Raw genomic sequence first — 17,936 nt, forward strand, 5'->3', positions numbered from 1 at the left:
GTGATGTTGGACAGGTGGGTAGGTGCAGGTAGCGATCGGTTGAAGAGCATGCATTTAGTTTTACTTGTATTTAAGAGCAATTGGAGGCCACGGAAGGAGAGTTGTATGGCATTGAAGCTTGCCTGGAGGGTTGTTAACAGTGTCCAAAGAAGGGCCAGAAGTATACAGAATGGTGTCGTCTGCGTAGAGGTGGATCAGAGACTCACCAGCAGCAAGAGGGACCTCATTGATGTATACAGAGAAGAGAGTCGGTCCAAGAATTGAACCCTTTGGCACCCCCATAGAGACTGCCAGAGGTCCGGACAGCAGACCCTCCGATTTGACACACTGAACTCTATCAGAGAAGTAGTTGGTGAACCAGGCGAGGCAATCATTTGAGAAACCAAGGCTGTCGAGTCTGCCGATGAGGATGTGGTGATTGACAGAGTCGAAAGCCTTGGCCAGATCAATGAATACGGCTGCACAGTAATGTTTCTTATCGATGGCGGTTAAGATATCGTTTAGGACCTTGAGCGTGGCTGAGGTGCACCCATGACCAGCTCTGAAACCAGATTGCAAAGCAGAGAAGGTATGGTGAGATTCGAAATGGTCGGTAATCTGTTTGTTGACTTGGCTTTGGAAGACCTTAGAAAGGCATGGTAGGATAGATATGTCTGTAGCAGTTTTGGTCAAGAGTGTGTCCCCCCCCTTTGAAGAGGGGGATGACCGCAGCTGCTTTCCAATCTTTGGGAATCTCAGACGACACGAAAGAGAGGTTGAACAGGCTAGTAATAGGGGTGGCAACCATTTCGGCAGATAATTTTAGAAAGAAAGGGTCCAGATTGTCTAGCCCGGCTGATTTGTATTGGTCCAGATTTTGCAGCTCTTTCAGAACATCAGCTGAACGGATTTGGGAGAAGGAGAAATGGGGAAGGCTTGGGCGAGTTGCTGTTGGGGGTGCAGTGCTGTTGACCGGGGTAGGAGTAGCCAGGTGGAAAGCATGGCCAGCCGTAGAAAAATGCTTATTGAAATTCTCAATTATAGTGGATTTATCAGTGGTGACAGTGTTTCCTATCTTCAGTGCAGTGGGCAGCTGGGAGGAGGTGTTCTTATTCTCCATGGACTTTACAGTGTCCCGGAACTTTTTTGAGTTAGTGTTGCAGGAAGCAAATTTCTGCTTGAAAAAGCTAGCCTTGGCTTTTCTAACTGCCTGTGTATAATGGTTTCTAGCTTCCCTGAACAGCTGCATATCACGGGGGCTGTTCAATGCTAATGCAGAACGCCATAGGATGTTTTTGTGTTGGTTAAGGGCAGTCAGGTCTGGGGAGAACCAAGGGCTATCTATATCTGTTCCTGGTTCTAAATTTCTTGAATGGGGCATGTTTATTCAAGATGGTTAGGAAGGCATTTAAAAAATATATCCAGGCATCCTCTACTGACGGGATGAGATCAATATCCTTCCAGGATACCCCGGCCAGGTCGATTAGAAAGGCCTGCTCGCTGAAGTGTTTCAGGGAGCGTTTTACAGTGATGAGTGGAGGTCATTTGACCGCTGACCCAGGCAATGAGGCAGTGATCGCTGAGATCTTGGTTGAAGACAGTAGAGGTGTATTTAAAGGGGAAGTTGGTTAGGATGATATCTATGAGGATGCCCGAGTTGAAGGCTTTGGGGAGGTACCTGGTAGTTAGGTTTATTGATAATTTGTGTGAGATTGAGGGCATCAAGTTTAGATTGTAGGATGGCTGGGGTGTTAAGCATGTTCCAGTTTAGGTTGCCTAGCAGCACGAGCTCTGAAGATAGATGGGGGGCAATCAGTTCACATATGGTTTCCAGAGCACAGCTGGGGGCAGAGGGTGGTCTATAGCAGGCGGCAACGGTGAGAGACTTGTTTTTTAGAGAGGTAGATTTTTAAAAGTAGACGTTCAAATTGTTTGGGTACAGACCTGGATAGTAGGACAGAACTCTGCAGGCTATCTTTGCAGTAGATTGCAACACCGCCCCCTATGGCAGTTCTATCTTGTCTGAAAATGTTGTAGTTTGGAATTAAAATTTCAGAATTTTTGGTGGTCTTCCTAAGCCAGGATTCAGACACAGCTAGAACATCCGGGTTGGCAGAGTGTGCTGAAGTAGTGAATAGAACAAACTTAGGGAGGAGGCTTCTAATGTTAACATGCATGAAACCAAGGCTATTACGGTTACAGAAGTCGTCAAAAGAGAGCGCCTGGGGAATAGAAGTGGAGCTAGGCACTGCAGGGCCTGGATTCACCTCTACATCGCCAGAGGAACATAGGAGGAGTAGAATAAGGGTGCGGCTAAAAGCAATAAGAATTGGTCGTCTAGAACGTCTGGAACAGAGAGTAAAAGGAGGTTTCTGGGGGCGATAAAATAGCATCAAGGTATAATGTACAGACAAAGTTATGGTAGGATGTGAATACAGTGGAGGTAAACCTAGGTATTTAGTGATGAACAGAGAGATATTGTCTCTAGAAACATCATTGAAACCAGGAGATGTCATTGCATGTGTGGGTGGTGGAACTAATAGGTTGGATAAGGTATAGTGAGCAGGACTAGAGGCTCTACAGTGAAATAAGCCAATAAACACTAACCAGAACAGCAATGGACAAGACATATTGACATTAAGGAGAGGCATGCTTAGTCGGGTGATCAAAAGGGTCCAGTGAGTGGAGAGGTCGGTTGGGTGTCACAGCGATTTAGATAGCTAGCCAGGCCATCGGTAGCAAGCTAGCATAGGATGGAGGTCTGTTATTAGCCACCTCTTGCATTCCGTCAGTAGATTAGTGGGGTTCCGTGTGGTAGAGGGGATTAATCCAAATCACACAACAACAACAAAAATAAAAACAATAGATTTAGTTATAGAGGCCCAAGAAGAAAACATAATAATAATAATAAAAATAAATAAATTGTCCGATTTGTCTTATTCAGATAGCAGCCGGTAAGACAGCTAACGGTTAGCAGGCTGCAGATGGGCGTTCAGGTAACGTCGCGACGGAGGAGCCAGCCGGATAACTCCTTCGGGTAGATAACGTCGGCAGTCCAGTTGTGAAGGCCTGGTGGGGCTCCGCGTAGGCAGTGAAACGGGTCCGGATAGGTGACTGCAGCCCAGGAGTGATTGATGAAACTCAGGAGTGATTGACGGAGCTGGCTAGCTCCGGAATAATTGATGTTTGCTCTGGAATCGACGAAAGCCGATAGTCACACGGATAGCAGCTAGCTAGCTGTGAGATCCAGGTATGAATGTCCAGAGAGCAGTTGAAATCCAGGGACATGGAGAGAAAAATTGGTCCGGTATGTTCCGAGCCGCGCTGCGCTGCGCCGTACAAAACTGGCGATAGATTTTCGAGCTAAAGGATAGCTGATGACCACAAACTGTGGTTAGCTAAAAACTAACGATTTGCCAGTAAAGAAGCTAACTAGCTTCTGGGCTAGCTTCTGGCTAGCTTCTTGGAGGATTACAGATTTGATAATACTTTTTTATAAATATAAATTGGTGAGGTGGGTTGCAGGAGAGTGTTTTGAAGATGAGTTGATGGAAAATAAAAATAAAATGTATGTGAAAAAAGTTGTAAATATATATACGGAACACGACAAGACGAGGACAAAAGACGTCTGAACTGCTGTGCCATCTTGGAAAGAATGAGTAGCAGGAAGTTGAAATTGTGCACGCTATTTATCAAAAAGTAGAAATGCTGCCCCCTATCTCTAAGTTAACTAACACCGCTCCTTGGGTTATGTTTACTAGCCATCCTTGCAGGGTGTTGTTAGTTATTAATTTCCATAGTACCACTAGATTGCTATTATCGTTCCAGGTATCGTTCCAGTTGGTATTATTCAATTTTTGTTTTAATTTTACTGATGGATATCCCGGACAATCTGTCCTATTTATTGGGGTGCACTGTATTGGTATTCCCCATCTTTTGGTAAAGGCTCTATACGTGGGGATGCTACTCTGGCATCTTTCTTGTTCTATTTCTATGCCTTTTTAATACTTCTCTTTCTTGTTGCTCATGAATAAACCCTAGGGTTAATCCAAATACTATAGAGCTTGGCACTATGATTATGGTGGAAAGAATACTTACCCACCAATACCATCCTTACACTCTCTATGCCTGGTTCTATATTCCCCCAGCCTCATGTTTCCCTGTGGAGACAGAGTAGGAGTACATTAGTTTCTTATTCTTTATAGATGGGGGACCTAGAATGGCCTGTGTCCCTTTGCCTTGATGTACCCTCTCCAGGGTCTTACATGTCAGTGGTTGTTTTTCTTTTTAATAGGTTTATACATTTTCTCAGTTTCCCTTGTGGCTCAGGAGGGGCAGTTTCATTTCTACCCCTTCCCTCTCCAGGAACTGCCTTCCTGTCCACCAGCATATGGCAGGAATATACACAGTCCAATTTGGTCTTTGGGTCTTGGGCAATATACAACTACCACCTCAACTTGACCATGTGCCTCTTCCTTTTGTCTCCTTGCCCCGGCTCAGTGTCTTCCACTTCCATGAACCTTGTAACACAAGGCACCACGCTCTGCCGTCCTTGGGTAGGCGGAGGGAGTCTGGAAGTTCATCTAGGAATTTTTGGGTTGCTTGAGAATTTATAGCACAGCCTTTGATTTTTGGTTGGGGTCTGAGCAGATTATTTGTTGCGATTGCAAACGTAATAAAATGGTGGACCGATAGTCCAGGATTATGAGGACAAACATTAAGATCCACAACATTTATTCCACGGGACAAAACTAGGTCCAAAGTATGACTGTGGCAGTGAGTAGGTTGTTGGACAAACCCCACTGAGTCGATGATGGCTCCGAAAGCCTTTTTGAGTGGGTCTGTGGAGTTTTCCGTGTGACTATTATCTGCCATGACCATAAGGTCTGATAGGAACTCAGTGAGGAATGATGTGTATGGCCCAGGAGGCCTGTAAACAGTAGATCTAAAAAGTGACTCAGTAAGTTGCATAGATTTCATGACTAGAAGCTCAAAAGACGAAAACGTCTTTTTATTTATTTTTATTTATTATTATAATTTTTTTGTAAATTGAAATGTTCTATCGTAAATGTTAGCAACACCTCTGCCTTTGTGGTATGCGCGGGGAATATGGTCACTAGTGTAACCAGGAGGTGAGGCCTCATTTAACACAGTAAATTCATCAGGCTTAAACCATGTTTCAGTCAGGCTAATCACATCAAGATTATGATCCGTGATTAGTTTGTTGACTATAACTGCCTTGGAAGTGAGGGATCTAACATTAAGTAGCCCTATTTTGAGATGTGAGGTATCTCAAAATCTTTCAAAAATGGCAGGAATGGAGGAGTTCTTTATTCTAGTGAGATTGCAAAGGCGAACACTGCCATGTTTAGTTTTGCCCAAACTAGATCGAGGCACAGACACGGTCTCAATGGGGATAGCTGAGCTGACTACACTGACTGTGCTAGTGGCAGGCTCCACTAAGCTGGCAGGCTGGCTATCTCATTGTAGAGCTAGGGGAGTTAGAGACCTGTCTATGTTCATAAGATGAGAGGACCCCTCCAGTTAGGATGGAGTCTGTCACTCCTCAACAGGCCAGGCTTGGTCCTGTTTGTGGGTCAGTCCCAGAAAGAGGGACAATTGTCTACAAATTCTATCTTTTGGGAGGGGCCGATCGCTCTGGCCCCCCTCCCAGATGTTTCCTTACTCTTCAACTATTGTTGGCTGTTGAGTTCCACCACCTGCTCGGCCTAGTTTCACAAGAACTAGCTTTGCTTAACAGGAACTGAGACCCAACTGTTGCTCTTTTACATACTTCCTTAACCTGTAGTGACACCCCATCCCATGAACGGGACCGTTGTCATCATCTGACACTAATTAGCATAACGCAACGGACATAAATCTTCCTAGAAAATATTCCTATGCATGAAAATCACAAGTGAAATATATTGGAACACAGCTTAGCCTTTTGTTAATCACCCTGTCATCTCAGATTTTCAAAATATGCTTTACAGCCAACGCTATACAAGCATTTGTGTAAGTTTATCATAGCCTAGCATAGCATTATGCCTTGCTAGCAGCAGGCATCCTTGTCACAGAAATTAGAAAAGCAAACAAATTAAATCGTTTACCTTTGAACTTTGGATGTTTTCAATCACGAGACTCCCAGGTAGACAGCCAGGTAGACAGCCAAAGTTCCTTTTTTCCCAAAATATTATTTTTGTAGGCGAAATAGCTCCGTTTGTTCTTCACGTTTGGCTGAGAAATTGCCCGGAAATTGCGGTCACCACAACGCCGAAAAATATTCAAAATTAGCTCCATTGTATCGACAGACACATGGGAAACGTTGTTTAGAATCCATCCTCAAGGTGTTTTTCTAATATCTATTCGATAATATATCCGTCAGGACAATTCGTTTTTCACTAGGACCGATTGGAATAATGGCTACCTCTGTATTTTACGCGAGAATCTCTCTCGGAGCCACCATGTGACCACTTAAGCAATGTGGCTGCCTACGGCTATTCTTCAACAGAAATACGTAAAACTACGTCACAATGCTGTAGACACATTTGGGGAATACGTAGAAAGCTTAAGCTCGTTGATGGTACATTTACAGCTGAATAGGGAGTCATTGGATGGAACGCAGCGCTTTCAAAACCTGGGACACTTCCGGATTGGATTTTTCTCAGGCTTTCGCCTGCAACATCAGTTCTGTTATACTCAGACAATATCTTTACAGTTTTGGAAACGTTAGTGTTGTCTATCCAAAGCTGTCAATTATATGCATGTTCATTCTAGCATCTTTTCCTGACAAAATATCCTGTTTAAAACGGGAATGTTTTTTTTCTCCAAAAATGAAAATACTGCCCCCTAACACCAAGAGGTTCATCTTAATATGCAGAACTAATATTGTCTGACCTGAAACCGACACTTTCTGTACTTTTTGCTAAAATAATGCACACAAGCTCCAACTACCTAACACATACTAATGAGCTAATTTATACAATAAAAAGGTGCGCAAGTCATACAGTTTCCATCTTAGGAAACAATACAGCACAGATTGAAAATGTACCATAAATAAAGAAAATTAAGCTCTGTGATAAATCCATCTCCTGTGACAAACTCATGTTTTATGAGAGACATGACATAGTCATGAGAATGTAGTGATGAATGTATCATTAATTAAGTCAATGTATAACCTTGAGTTCGGGAGAGGGTTCAATTTATAGTAGCCGTTTTATCTTGACGTGACCGCTTGTACTTCTACTGGACTCAAGTCTCCTCCGTTACCTTGAGTACATCTGATGATTTTTGTCTTCAGTTCCCATCAGTGCATTCTCACGGGGAGTAAACCAATGTACCGTTCCAGACCCCTCAACCTCGAATGTGTGAACGAGTTGATCTGTTGCTTACCCTAAGTCATGGCTGTAGTGCTGATGGAATGTGCCCACATCTTGGGTGTCTCCAGTCGAGCGACCCACCTCCGTTTAGATTAGTGGAGAAAAAATAGCAGCTAGCCTACCGATCACTTCTGTGCTTTCAAAGAATATGATGGCTTTCTGGCACCAGATTGCCGTACCCTAAATTTTTACTATTGGATTCGAGCTATATTTGTTACTGTGCGTTTTGTTGGGCTAATCCTGGTTTTTCATTTCAGAAATGGTTGTGTTCTGCCATACCACATGGCAGAAGGCGAGACTGAGAAGCCAAGGAGAATGCAGACTACCTGGCCCCAAAATGGACCGGATCGATCAGTCACTGGACAATCCTCAAGTCCTCAAGTCACCAGTGGTCAGCTGAGTGGGAATCCGAGCACCTCTTCTCATCAATATGGGATGGTCAGACCATCGGTGGCGTATACACTAGGTAGGGAAGTCGGACCAGTGGTCCCATATACTCAAGGTGGTGAATGCTTACCACACAGCAGTCAAGTAACCAGTGTAGGTTACTTGAGTGGACAGACCCAGAATCAACAGGCACCCACAAAAGAGCAGACCCTAATGGCCACTAGTCCCCTTTTGACATCACTCTTGACTAACAATGCAGCTGCACAATCAACTAGTGTTACAGCACAAAGTGGATACCATCACACCCTGCCTGGAAGGGTTAACGATGCTTTTCAAACCACTTTCCAGCGGGGACATAGGTCTTTGGGTGTTAATGGTAACAATTCACAGAGGTTGGTACAGGATGGTCAGGGTGCAACCATTCACTGCCCCTCTGATATTAATGCATCACTGAATACAAATTGTATTTATCTCCAAAGACCAGCAAGTGGCAGTCAGCAGCTGGTACTTGGCAGACAAGAGGGGACCTCCAGTGGTACCTCTGCTGCTCTTGCAATGGGTAGGAGTCCCAATCATGTCAATCATCAATGGACTGTAGTGAGTGGAAAGGATTCAAGTAGGATGGCGGTTCAAGCTCTTCATCAGGGATATCCACAAACACCAAACTCTTTGCAAATTGCACAGGAGACAAGTAGTGTGCCATCAAGGACATCTCCACAGTCTCCCACAGCATATAAACAACTGTATTTGATTCTAAATCAAAACAATAACAACAGGACTGAGATGAACAGGGTTCAACATGACAGCAACATCCAGGTCAATCTACCAAATGCTACAGTGGGGCAGTCAATGCCAATGCATAACATTAGCCAGAATCCTCAATACAATGTTATGCATAACCCTTCTCTTAATAATTTTCAAAGATATCGCCCTGCAGGCCTTACCAACCCACCACAACAGAACAGACTTGTGTCAAATTGTGCAAATATGAACAGTCAGGCAGGGGCCATTAAAAATAATGCACACCATGCCCCATATCCTAGGCCCCGTATCGAAGGCGTATCCAACCTACATTACAAGGCAGACGTTCTGGTGTCCAACACTGGACCATCTTCAACTGTGCCAAACAATAGTATACAGTCTTCAGTCGAGCACACCCGTGAGTCCGCTCCTCCACCATACCCAGGCCAGCACTCACATGGACCCATGCTGAACAAGACGGGACATGTGGTTGGGGCAGGAGCACATTCTCTGCAATACATACCAAACCAAGGCTCAGACCATACACTACATTACAAGCCAAAAAACACCTGTGTTCTGATATCCAACACTGGACCATCTTCATCTGTGCTAAACCATGGTACGCAGTTTTCAGGCCAGCAAAACTGTGAGTCTGTGCCACCGTCATACCCCATAAGACAGGGCTATTACGTAACGGTAACAGAGGACAAAAGTGGAAATGGATTTAGAGCAGAAAAGGTTATTTTGATAGGAGATAAACCTAATGAAAGTGCTCTGGTACGGCAAGGATCATCTGCAAGTAATGCCCCCTCTGTTCCTACGGTGCAGAAGGCCATCGCCGTTGTACAACCACTATCGCAGTGTATGCAGACAAACACATCTCTCAACGTGGCTGATAGAATGCCCTTGACTACCCAAGGTATGTCGTTCTCAACTAGTGGTGAAAATGTGAGCAACCCTGGGAAAGAATCTTGTGACCAGAGTCCATCACAAGCCCAAACAACCCTTACTGTATCTGCTTCTTTGACAAATGAATTTGGACAAAAGGTCCCCAAGGTCAGACCAGAAGCTACATTAGAATTGGGTGCTGGAAGAACAGTGACTCAGGATTCAGAAACTTCAGTTGTTGAACTGGCAAAGACATATTCATATTTTGAGTCTGAACCGTCCCTATCGAACTGCTTACATGTAGAGAAAGTGGATTCTCAACCATTATCTAATTTGAAATGTCAAGCCACTCAGAGAAAAGAGTTAGCTGGCACAGAAATGACCACTCGTGTGCATGTTAACCAATTGAGTGAGGAAACAAATGAAAAACTTGTTTCAGATGAGGACATTTTTGAATTGTCCTCAGTTCCTGTAATCAAATGGAGACTTGGTAAATTGAAGGAGTTGGTAAACACTGTGCAACATCCAAAATGCTCTGAGACACTGGTTGAAAGCAAGCTACTAAGCCTCTATTGGGATGGAGATGGGCAGAAGCTTATAGATGCTGTAAGATCTGGTATCTTCCAGAATATAATGCGAGATGTTAGATCTGTTTGTGGCAAAGATATGTCATCACAGTCTGTCATATTTTCACAAGTCAGGTGCAAAAACTGGGCTCAAGTTGAAGAGAAGTGTGTCATTCTTAAACATGATTCTGTTTACCCCGTGGTCCCGGGTCAAGAGTCCTCATGGCTGAACACCAATAAGCAGCTTGATGACATAGACAGGGAGTTTGGATTCCCTTCGTCACTAATATATCACCAACAGACTTTTCGAAGAGGAGATGAACAACCAAAACGGAATTGTACCGAAAATGAAAATTCTGTAGAAAATGAAGACTCTGCCAGTGACATGCAGACTGATGTGATTCAGACAGAGAGACCAGCACCCTCTGAATCTGATCCTAAAGAAATTCAAGGGTCAAGTTTGGCACACAGCTCTACACACACCCTCTCACCAGTTAAGAAAGAAAGTGAAAACACCATTTTATGTGACCCATTTTCCTCCCTGGAGATCAACGTGCTGACACCAGAAGAGGCTATGCGGTTTTTCAATGGCCAGCTACTGCAAGACAAAGTGGGAGAAGACCAGTTGAAATTGCCAGAGGATGTGGAGCTGAATGAGTTGAAAGATTACTCAGTGGAGGATAAGTCATCTGAGAGAGTAGATGTAAAGTTGACGACTGTAAAATATGAAGTGGATGTCCAATCGGAAGATTACTGTTGTCTCTCACGTTGGAAGGCAGTGTTCAGTGGGTCCACCAGTTCTGTGTCCTGCAAATGCCAGTACAAGACTGAATTGGGTTTGAAAAAGGCCACTGTGAATGCAAAGATGTTTGTCGAGGGAACTTTGGCTGTTGAACCAAGCACAACAAATGCAGAACAAAGGGAAAGCCTGGATTTATGGAAATCAAATGGCACAGCAGAAAGAAAGAGGGAAGGGAATCCTGGTAAAAATGGGAATCCCCAATTAGGGAAATCTACAGGCATTGAATGCCAAACTATTTTCTTGTCTGATAGTGAATCTGAGACTGATTGCCCATACACTAATGGGGCAAAGAGCTTGCCATTGTCAAAACCCCCATCACTGTGCCTGCCCAGCAAGTGCCCAAACATTGTTGAAGTTGAAATTGAAGATGTCTTCTCGAGCTATGAAGACTTTCTTAAAGTATCCACCCCAATGTCTGAGCTAGTGTGGGACAATGTACAGCCAAAGCAGCAACTACAAGGTCCACTCCAGAAACAAATGGAATGTGTACAAGCACCTAGTGTCTCTTTGGAAGAAAGGAACCTTGGGGGTAGTGAAGTCATTCCTACAGTTACCATTCCTACTTCTAATCTGCTACGCCAACCAGCAGAGAAAATCAGTTTTCTAACATCACTCTCCTTGGCACAAAGATGTCACAAGCATCTATCGCCTAAATTAAATTGTAGCTGGAAGGTTAAACAAAAAGGGGTTGGACACAAGAGATGTGTTGACGGTCCTCATTCTGTCCCAAGAAAGCGAAGGAAAATAAGGCACGGTTTGAGTCCCTTCATTCAACTTGTTCCTGAGGTCAACTTGACTGACACAGATGACGATTTCGAGTCCCCCAGTACAAGTGCTTCTAAGTCTTTGGAAGAAGACCGATCTTCAAACGGTCGCAATCTCCAGAAGCCAGCAGAACCTGGAATTGGGACCAAGATTTCAAGGGTCACAACAGTAAGTCTGGCCTTGTTTGGTTCCTCGCCCCAGAGGACAAATGGGACTGTAGTAACTGGCCAACGCAAGGACCATAATTCTTCTCGACCTAGAACTTTTGCAGACAAAGCTCCAGCACCTCCTTTAACCCTCAGTGTGAATGTCAAGTCCTGGAGGATAGAGCCCTCCGAGACCAGCCCGCCAGTGGAAAGCCCAGTCAGACAACGGCTCTTCAATGAGTGGGAGAACAGTTTTGTGCCAACAAAGAAGACAAAGTCCAGGGGCAGACCAAGACTAAGAAACAGAAGAGGCTTTGCTCCGAAGATTGTTTGTGCTGAAGTTGCCAAAAATACTGTTACCTCGACCAACACAGATGGTAGTGCATTATCCTCTGAAAGACGAGCCACACCAGAAAGAACCGTAAGGGTCAAGCAAACTTTGCGGCACTTTGAAAGAGAGAGAATCTTAAATGGCCTGAAACTCAGACTGAAGAAATCTAGGATCAAGGCAGTGCCATCCAGCAAACCTGTTACCGTGGAAAAAAGTACAATTAAGATCAGGAGCCCTGCTCTTTTGCCTCTTGAGGAGAACAGTGTTCTGAGGTTCAGTGTGCTGCCAGAGTCGTTCAACTTCAAAGATGGACAAGACCCCATGGACACTCTGACACAGACTGGTTCAATGAAGGGTAAGGAGTACCAAAACAAATATCCTTGCTCTGTCTTACTTAGGGCTGGGCGGTATAGCATATTTGACTGGGTGCCGGTATTGATGCAAGAACCAGTTTGGGTTTTAATTAACTTTACCTTCTAAAACTATATTTCAGTGTTTGGTTTGTTAAATGCAACTCCGGTGAGAGATATGCAACTCTGGCGTGTGAAATGTCTTTTCTTTTTTTTACTCCGTTTGCTTCTTGCAAGTCGTCCCTCTCCTCGATGCTGCTTTCTAAGTATTCTGTAATTACACTACTAGTTTGTGTATCTTAGTCTGCAAACATCTAGTTTGCCTTTTCTTGGCACTTTGGGGCTAAAATAAATAATGTTCGCCACTAATGCTAATCGCAAACTAGTTATCCAAATGTAATCAGTCGGCGCAAACGTAGCTAGCCAATAATGCGGCCTAATTGATACCATTGCTGATGCAGGATGTTTCTGAATCAGAGAGGAATAGACAGGCTGATTGTTTAGCAACACAACCGATGCATGCGTAACTGTGGAGTAAAACATTTGTTTAGTTGTTGACATGTAAACTATATTTCTTCAGTGTTTATTGAAAACAAATACATTTGCTCAATGAGCACTTGTCTCTCAAATACATTGTTACAGTTGTTGGTTAGCTAGCTAGTGATTTTTTTTGTTTTGTTGCCATATTAGCATTGACATGAAATCAGTCAAAACAAGTCCTTTACGATTCCCCACATGACAGTTTCTTGTATTGTTGGTAGATATCTGGCTATCCAGAATCACAACAATTCAGACTTCTGTCCCATTTGAAGCGTGCAGATCTTTTTCGTGACGTCAGCTAACCCATCTTTAGGCGAAGCATGATTTCGAGCTAGCTACATGATGTAAGAGAATACACACATAACGTTGTATAGGGTCCCCTAGGAAACACTGAACAACACGTTCCTATCCGGTCAAAATAATTCCTCCCTGGCTTATTAATTTGTTGTCATGTCAAATAACAATGTATTCAAAGTGATGCCCTCTATATTCCAACTATTGAATTACAATAATCATTATACTTCCACGATTTCAACACTTCGCCAATAAACTACTGTAGGCCTAGATTTTTTTTCTCCCTTATCTATCATGCAGCCCTACGGGACAGTGTGAAAATGATACAAAAAGTGCAGGAAATGCAGAACATTATTTTTTGGTTGAAGTTGTTTTATACTGTTCAATCAGAATCTAGAATGCCACATTGAAATCACATAATGTATGTGTTGCCACCCTAGGCTCCTGAATATTTAGAACTTGTATTATTCAAAAACATAAAATGCTGTCATATCGTCAAAAATGTGAACAATATTGTTATGAGATGTTGGCCATATCGCCCAGCCCTAGTCTTACTCCAATTATGGTTACTCAAATTACGATTACCTGTAATTAGACATTTATACCTACCCTTTTCACATTGAAACACTTTTTCCCCATAAGAAATGGCTGGTGCTGGTGCTGCGACGACTGAGAGTACTAAAACAATAGTCCGGAAATCCCAAGGTAATAGCATGCTCTATCCAACCACATGTTGAAAATGTATGTATTATGGCTTCCTACATTGCATGTCTTTTGTAAGGAAAGTGTTTTTTGTACACTACCGTTCAAAAGTTTGGGATCACTTAGAAATGTCCTTGTTTTTCAAAGAAAAGCACAACAAATGTGTATTTTAAAATATCATAAAATTGATCAGAAATACAGTGTAGACATTGTTATTGTTGTAAATTACTATTGTAGCTGGAAACGGCTGATTTTTAATGGAATATCTACATAGGCGTACAGAGGCCCATTATCTGCAACCATCACTCCTGTGTTCCAATGGCACGTTTTGTTAGCCTTTTAAACTGATAAACTTGTATTAGCTAATTGATCATTAGAAAACCCATTTGCAATTATGTTAGCACAAATGAAAACTGTTGTGCTGATTTAACCTCTCTGGGATATGTGGGACGGCGTCCCACCTGGCCAAAAGCTAGGGAAAATGCAGAGCGCCAAATTCAGATAAATTACTATAAAAATTAAACTTTCATTAAATCACACATGCAAGAGAGCAAATTAAAGCTACACTTGTTGTGAATCCAGCCAACATGTCAGATTTCAAAAAGGCTTTTCGGCGAAAGCAAACGATGCTATTATCTGAGGATAGCACTTCCGTAAACAAGAGAGAAACCATATTTCAACCCTGCAGGCGCGACAGAAGACGCAGAAATAAAAATATAATTCATGCCTTACCTTTGACAAGCTTTTTTTGTTGGCACTCCAATATTTGGGGCGGCAGGGTAGCCAAGTGGTTAGAGCGTTGGACTAGTAACCGGAAGGTTGCAAGTTCAAATCCCGAGCTGTCGTTCTGCCCCTGAACAGGCAGTTAACCCACTGTTCCTAGGCCGTCATTGAAAATAAGAATTTGTTCTTAACTGCCTTGCCTAGTCAAATAAAGGTAAAATACATTTAAAAAAATTAAAAATGTCCCATAAACATCACAAATGGTCCTTTTGTTCCATTAACTCCATTGATATATATCCAAAATGTCAATTTATTTGGCGCGTTTGAACCAGAAAAACACCGGTTCCAACTTGCGCAACGTGACTACAAAATATCTCAAAAGTTACCTGTTAACTTTGCCAAAACATTTCAAACTACTTTTGTAATACAACTTTAGGTATTTTTTTACGTAAATAATCAATAAAATTGAAGACAGGATGATCTGTGTTCAATACCGGAGTAAAACAAACTGTAGCTAGCTTTCTGGTCACGCGCCTCCTATCTAACAGTACACTTCAAGTGATCCTCGTTCAAGATGGCCGTACTTCTTCATTACACAAAAGAATAAACTCAACCAATTTCTAAATACTGTTGACATCCAGTGGAAGCGATAGGAACTGCAAGAAGGTCCCTCATAAATCTGGATTCCCAATGAAAATCCATTGAAAAGGGAGTGACCCCAAAAAATCAAAAACAAATCTGAATGGTTTTTCCTCTGGGTTTCGCCTGCTAAATAAGTTATGTTATACTCAGACATGATTCAAACAGTTTTAAACTTCAGTGTTTTCTATCCAATACTACTAATATTATATTTCTATTTCTTTCTGGGAATGAGTAGCAGGCAGTTTTCTCTGTGCACTTTATTCATCCAAGCTACTCAATACTGCCCTCCTGTCACCAAGTTAAATAGTACCCGCAAAACACCAGTCTCAACGTCAACAGTGAAGAAGCAATCCCGGGATGCTGGCCTTCTAGGCAGAGTTGCAAATTTTAAAAAACATACCTCAGACTGGCCAATAAAAGATTAAGATGGGCAAAAGAACACAGACATTGGACAGAGGAACTCTGCCTCGAAGGCCAGCATCCAGGAGTTGCCTCTTCACTGTTGACTTTGAGACAGGTGTTTTGTGGGTATTATTTAATGAAGCTGCCAGTTGATGACTTGTGAAGCGTCTTTTTCTCAAGCTAGACACTCTAATGTTCTTGTCCACTTGCTCAGTTGTGCACCTGGCCACCCACTCCTCTTTCTATTCTGGTTAGAGCCAGTTTGGGCTTCTCGGTGAAGGGAGTAGTACACAGCCTTGTTCCAGATCTTCAGTTTCTTGTCAATTTCTCACATGGAATAGCCTTGATTTCTCAGAACAAGAATAGATTGACGAGTTTCCGAAGAAAATGCTTTGTTTCTGGCCATTTTGAGCCTGTAATCGAACCCACAAATGCTGATGCTCCAGATACTCTACTAGTCGGCCAGTTTAATTGCATCTTTAATCAGCACAACAGTTTTCAGCTGTACTAACATAATTGCAAAAGGGTTTTCTAATGATCAATTAGCCTTTTTTAAATGATAAACTTGGATTAGCTAACACAATGTGCCATTGGAACACAGGCGTGCGTGATGGTTGCACATAATGGGCCTCTGTACACCTATGTAAATAATTGAAAATCAGTTTCCAGCTACAATAGTTATTTACAACATTAACAATGTCTACACTGTATTTCGGCTCAATTTGATGTTATTTTAATGCTCAATGTGCTTTTCTTTCAAAAACAAGGACATTTATAAGTGACCCCCAACTTTTGAACGGTAGTGTATCTATGCAGTTCCCGATCTCTATTTATTCCATTCTGTCAAATGTGAGGTGTTTTTTTTGTGGTTTTATTTATTGTAACAAATGAACTATTACACTCCCAGTAGGTTTATGGTCTGCTGGCCCTCAGAAGAGATATTGTCCTCTCACCTCTTCGCCCACTAAAATCCCCAAGTCTTCCTCCACTGCCTTCCAGGACTTTCAGAGGAAATTCAAGCGGCTATCCCAAGACTAGTTTGTATTGCCTCCAGTTAAGGAATGGAGGAGTGAAGTGAGGACTGTTGACAATCTGATTCTTGTAACTTGTTTCCCATGGAAATATAGTCTGTGTACAATTTCATTTTGTTTTGTTTATGATAACCTTTTTCATAAAATTGTTATTTTCTAATGCAGAATTGGACCTTATTGTGGTAAGGTTGGGCAGTTCATAATATGGGTATTTTTTTTATCGTAGTTATTGTTTATATTCTTAAATGACTGAGCCAATATATCTGACAGTATCCTCCTCTACCTCAGGCCTGACAGTCAACATTGCAAGACTTTGTCATTAAAAAACATTAAATGAAGTTGTGGCCAATTGGATGGCTATTTTCTTGTCACTGTCATTTCAGACTTTTGAAAAAAGTTTGGGGTTAACAATATTTTATGCAAACCTCATGTTTATTGTTTGCATGGATCACAGAATTTGGACTATGCAAAATGTACTGCAGTTTATTTGAATTTGTAGGCTACATAATTTCACTTCTTGACTCTTACCTTCTACATTCTCATATCTTATCAATAGTTTCATTCTCAATAGTTATTTTGCTGGAATTCAAACCGATTCCTTTTGTTGACAAAGGATGAACAGGACTATATGGTTCAAGACACTGACAGCTTAAACAATGTTGCATTGCAGTAGTTAGACCTTTTTGTATTCTGGTTCTGTATTTTAGTATTAAACTTTTATACTTCTTCGTAGTTATAGATTCACATTTGTGACAGACAACTGAGCGTGTGGCAGACAAAAACAATCAACCCTGTCAGGGAACGTGAGTCATTAGTAACCTGGTGCATTGATGTATATATTTTTTTTGTAAACTTTTTTTTTTTGTACCTAGTGTTATTTCTTTGTTGATTTATTTTGTTATTTGTTTCTAAATAAATATTTTACATACTTACATTGATATTTATCTCTAGAGCATCCTTCACTTGGATATTCTTGTTGACTTTAGAGTGTACTTGCAGGCTGGGTACATTCTGTTGCCAGAGCCAGATGTGTCTATTGGTTAGGTGTGAATGCTAATCCAGAGCAATTAGCACTAGTCTGTGACACTTGGGTGTCAATTGGTTAGGCTCCCGGAGTTGTTCTGGATTCCAAACAAAGTTGTTCTCACATAAAACCCTTTGAATTGTTTTGATGGCCTCTTTCAAACCACTTTTGTTTACCTCCACCTTTGTTCAGACACTCAGAATGTGGAGGTCGTTGTAGAATGTCCAGAACGCTCTAGCTCTGT

The 17,936-nt window shown here is 42.2% G+C and overlaps 1 protein-coding gene across 6 annotated transcripts in view; it reads left to right on the forward strand.

Moving 5' to 3' along the window:
- Window positions 1-17,606, forward strand: part of si:ch211-106e7.2 (uncharacterized) — a 33,729-nt gene extending 16,123 nt beyond the window's left edge. For 5 of the 6 annotated variants that reach the window (XM_035737721.2, XM_035737723.2, XM_052480569.1 and 2 more), the window contains 3 exons: window positions 7,616-12,339; window positions 13,811-13,873; window positions 16,545-17,606. In XM_035737721.2, the coding sequence (XP_035593614.1) occupies window positions 7,641-12,339; window positions 13,811-13,873; window positions 16,545-16,675 (4,893 nt within the window). In that variant the 5' untranslated portion in view covers window positions 7,616-7,640 and the 3' untranslated portion in view covers window positions 16,676-17,606. The remainder of the gene's footprint in view (window positions 1-7,615; window positions 12,340-13,810; window positions 13,874-16,544) is intronic. The other variant, XM_035737724.2, reaches the window with a different exon arrangement.
- The last annotated feature ends 330 nt before the right edge of the window (window positions 17,607-17,936 follow it).

Source organism: Oncorhynchus keta, chromosome 26 (genome assembly GCF_023373465.1).
Source record: "Oncorhynchus keta strain PuntledgeMale-10-30-2019 chromosome 26, Oket_V2, whole genome shotgun sequence".
Lineage (NCBI taxonomy): Eukaryota > Metazoa > Chordata > Actinopteri > Salmoniformes > Salmonidae > Oncorhynchus > Oncorhynchus keta.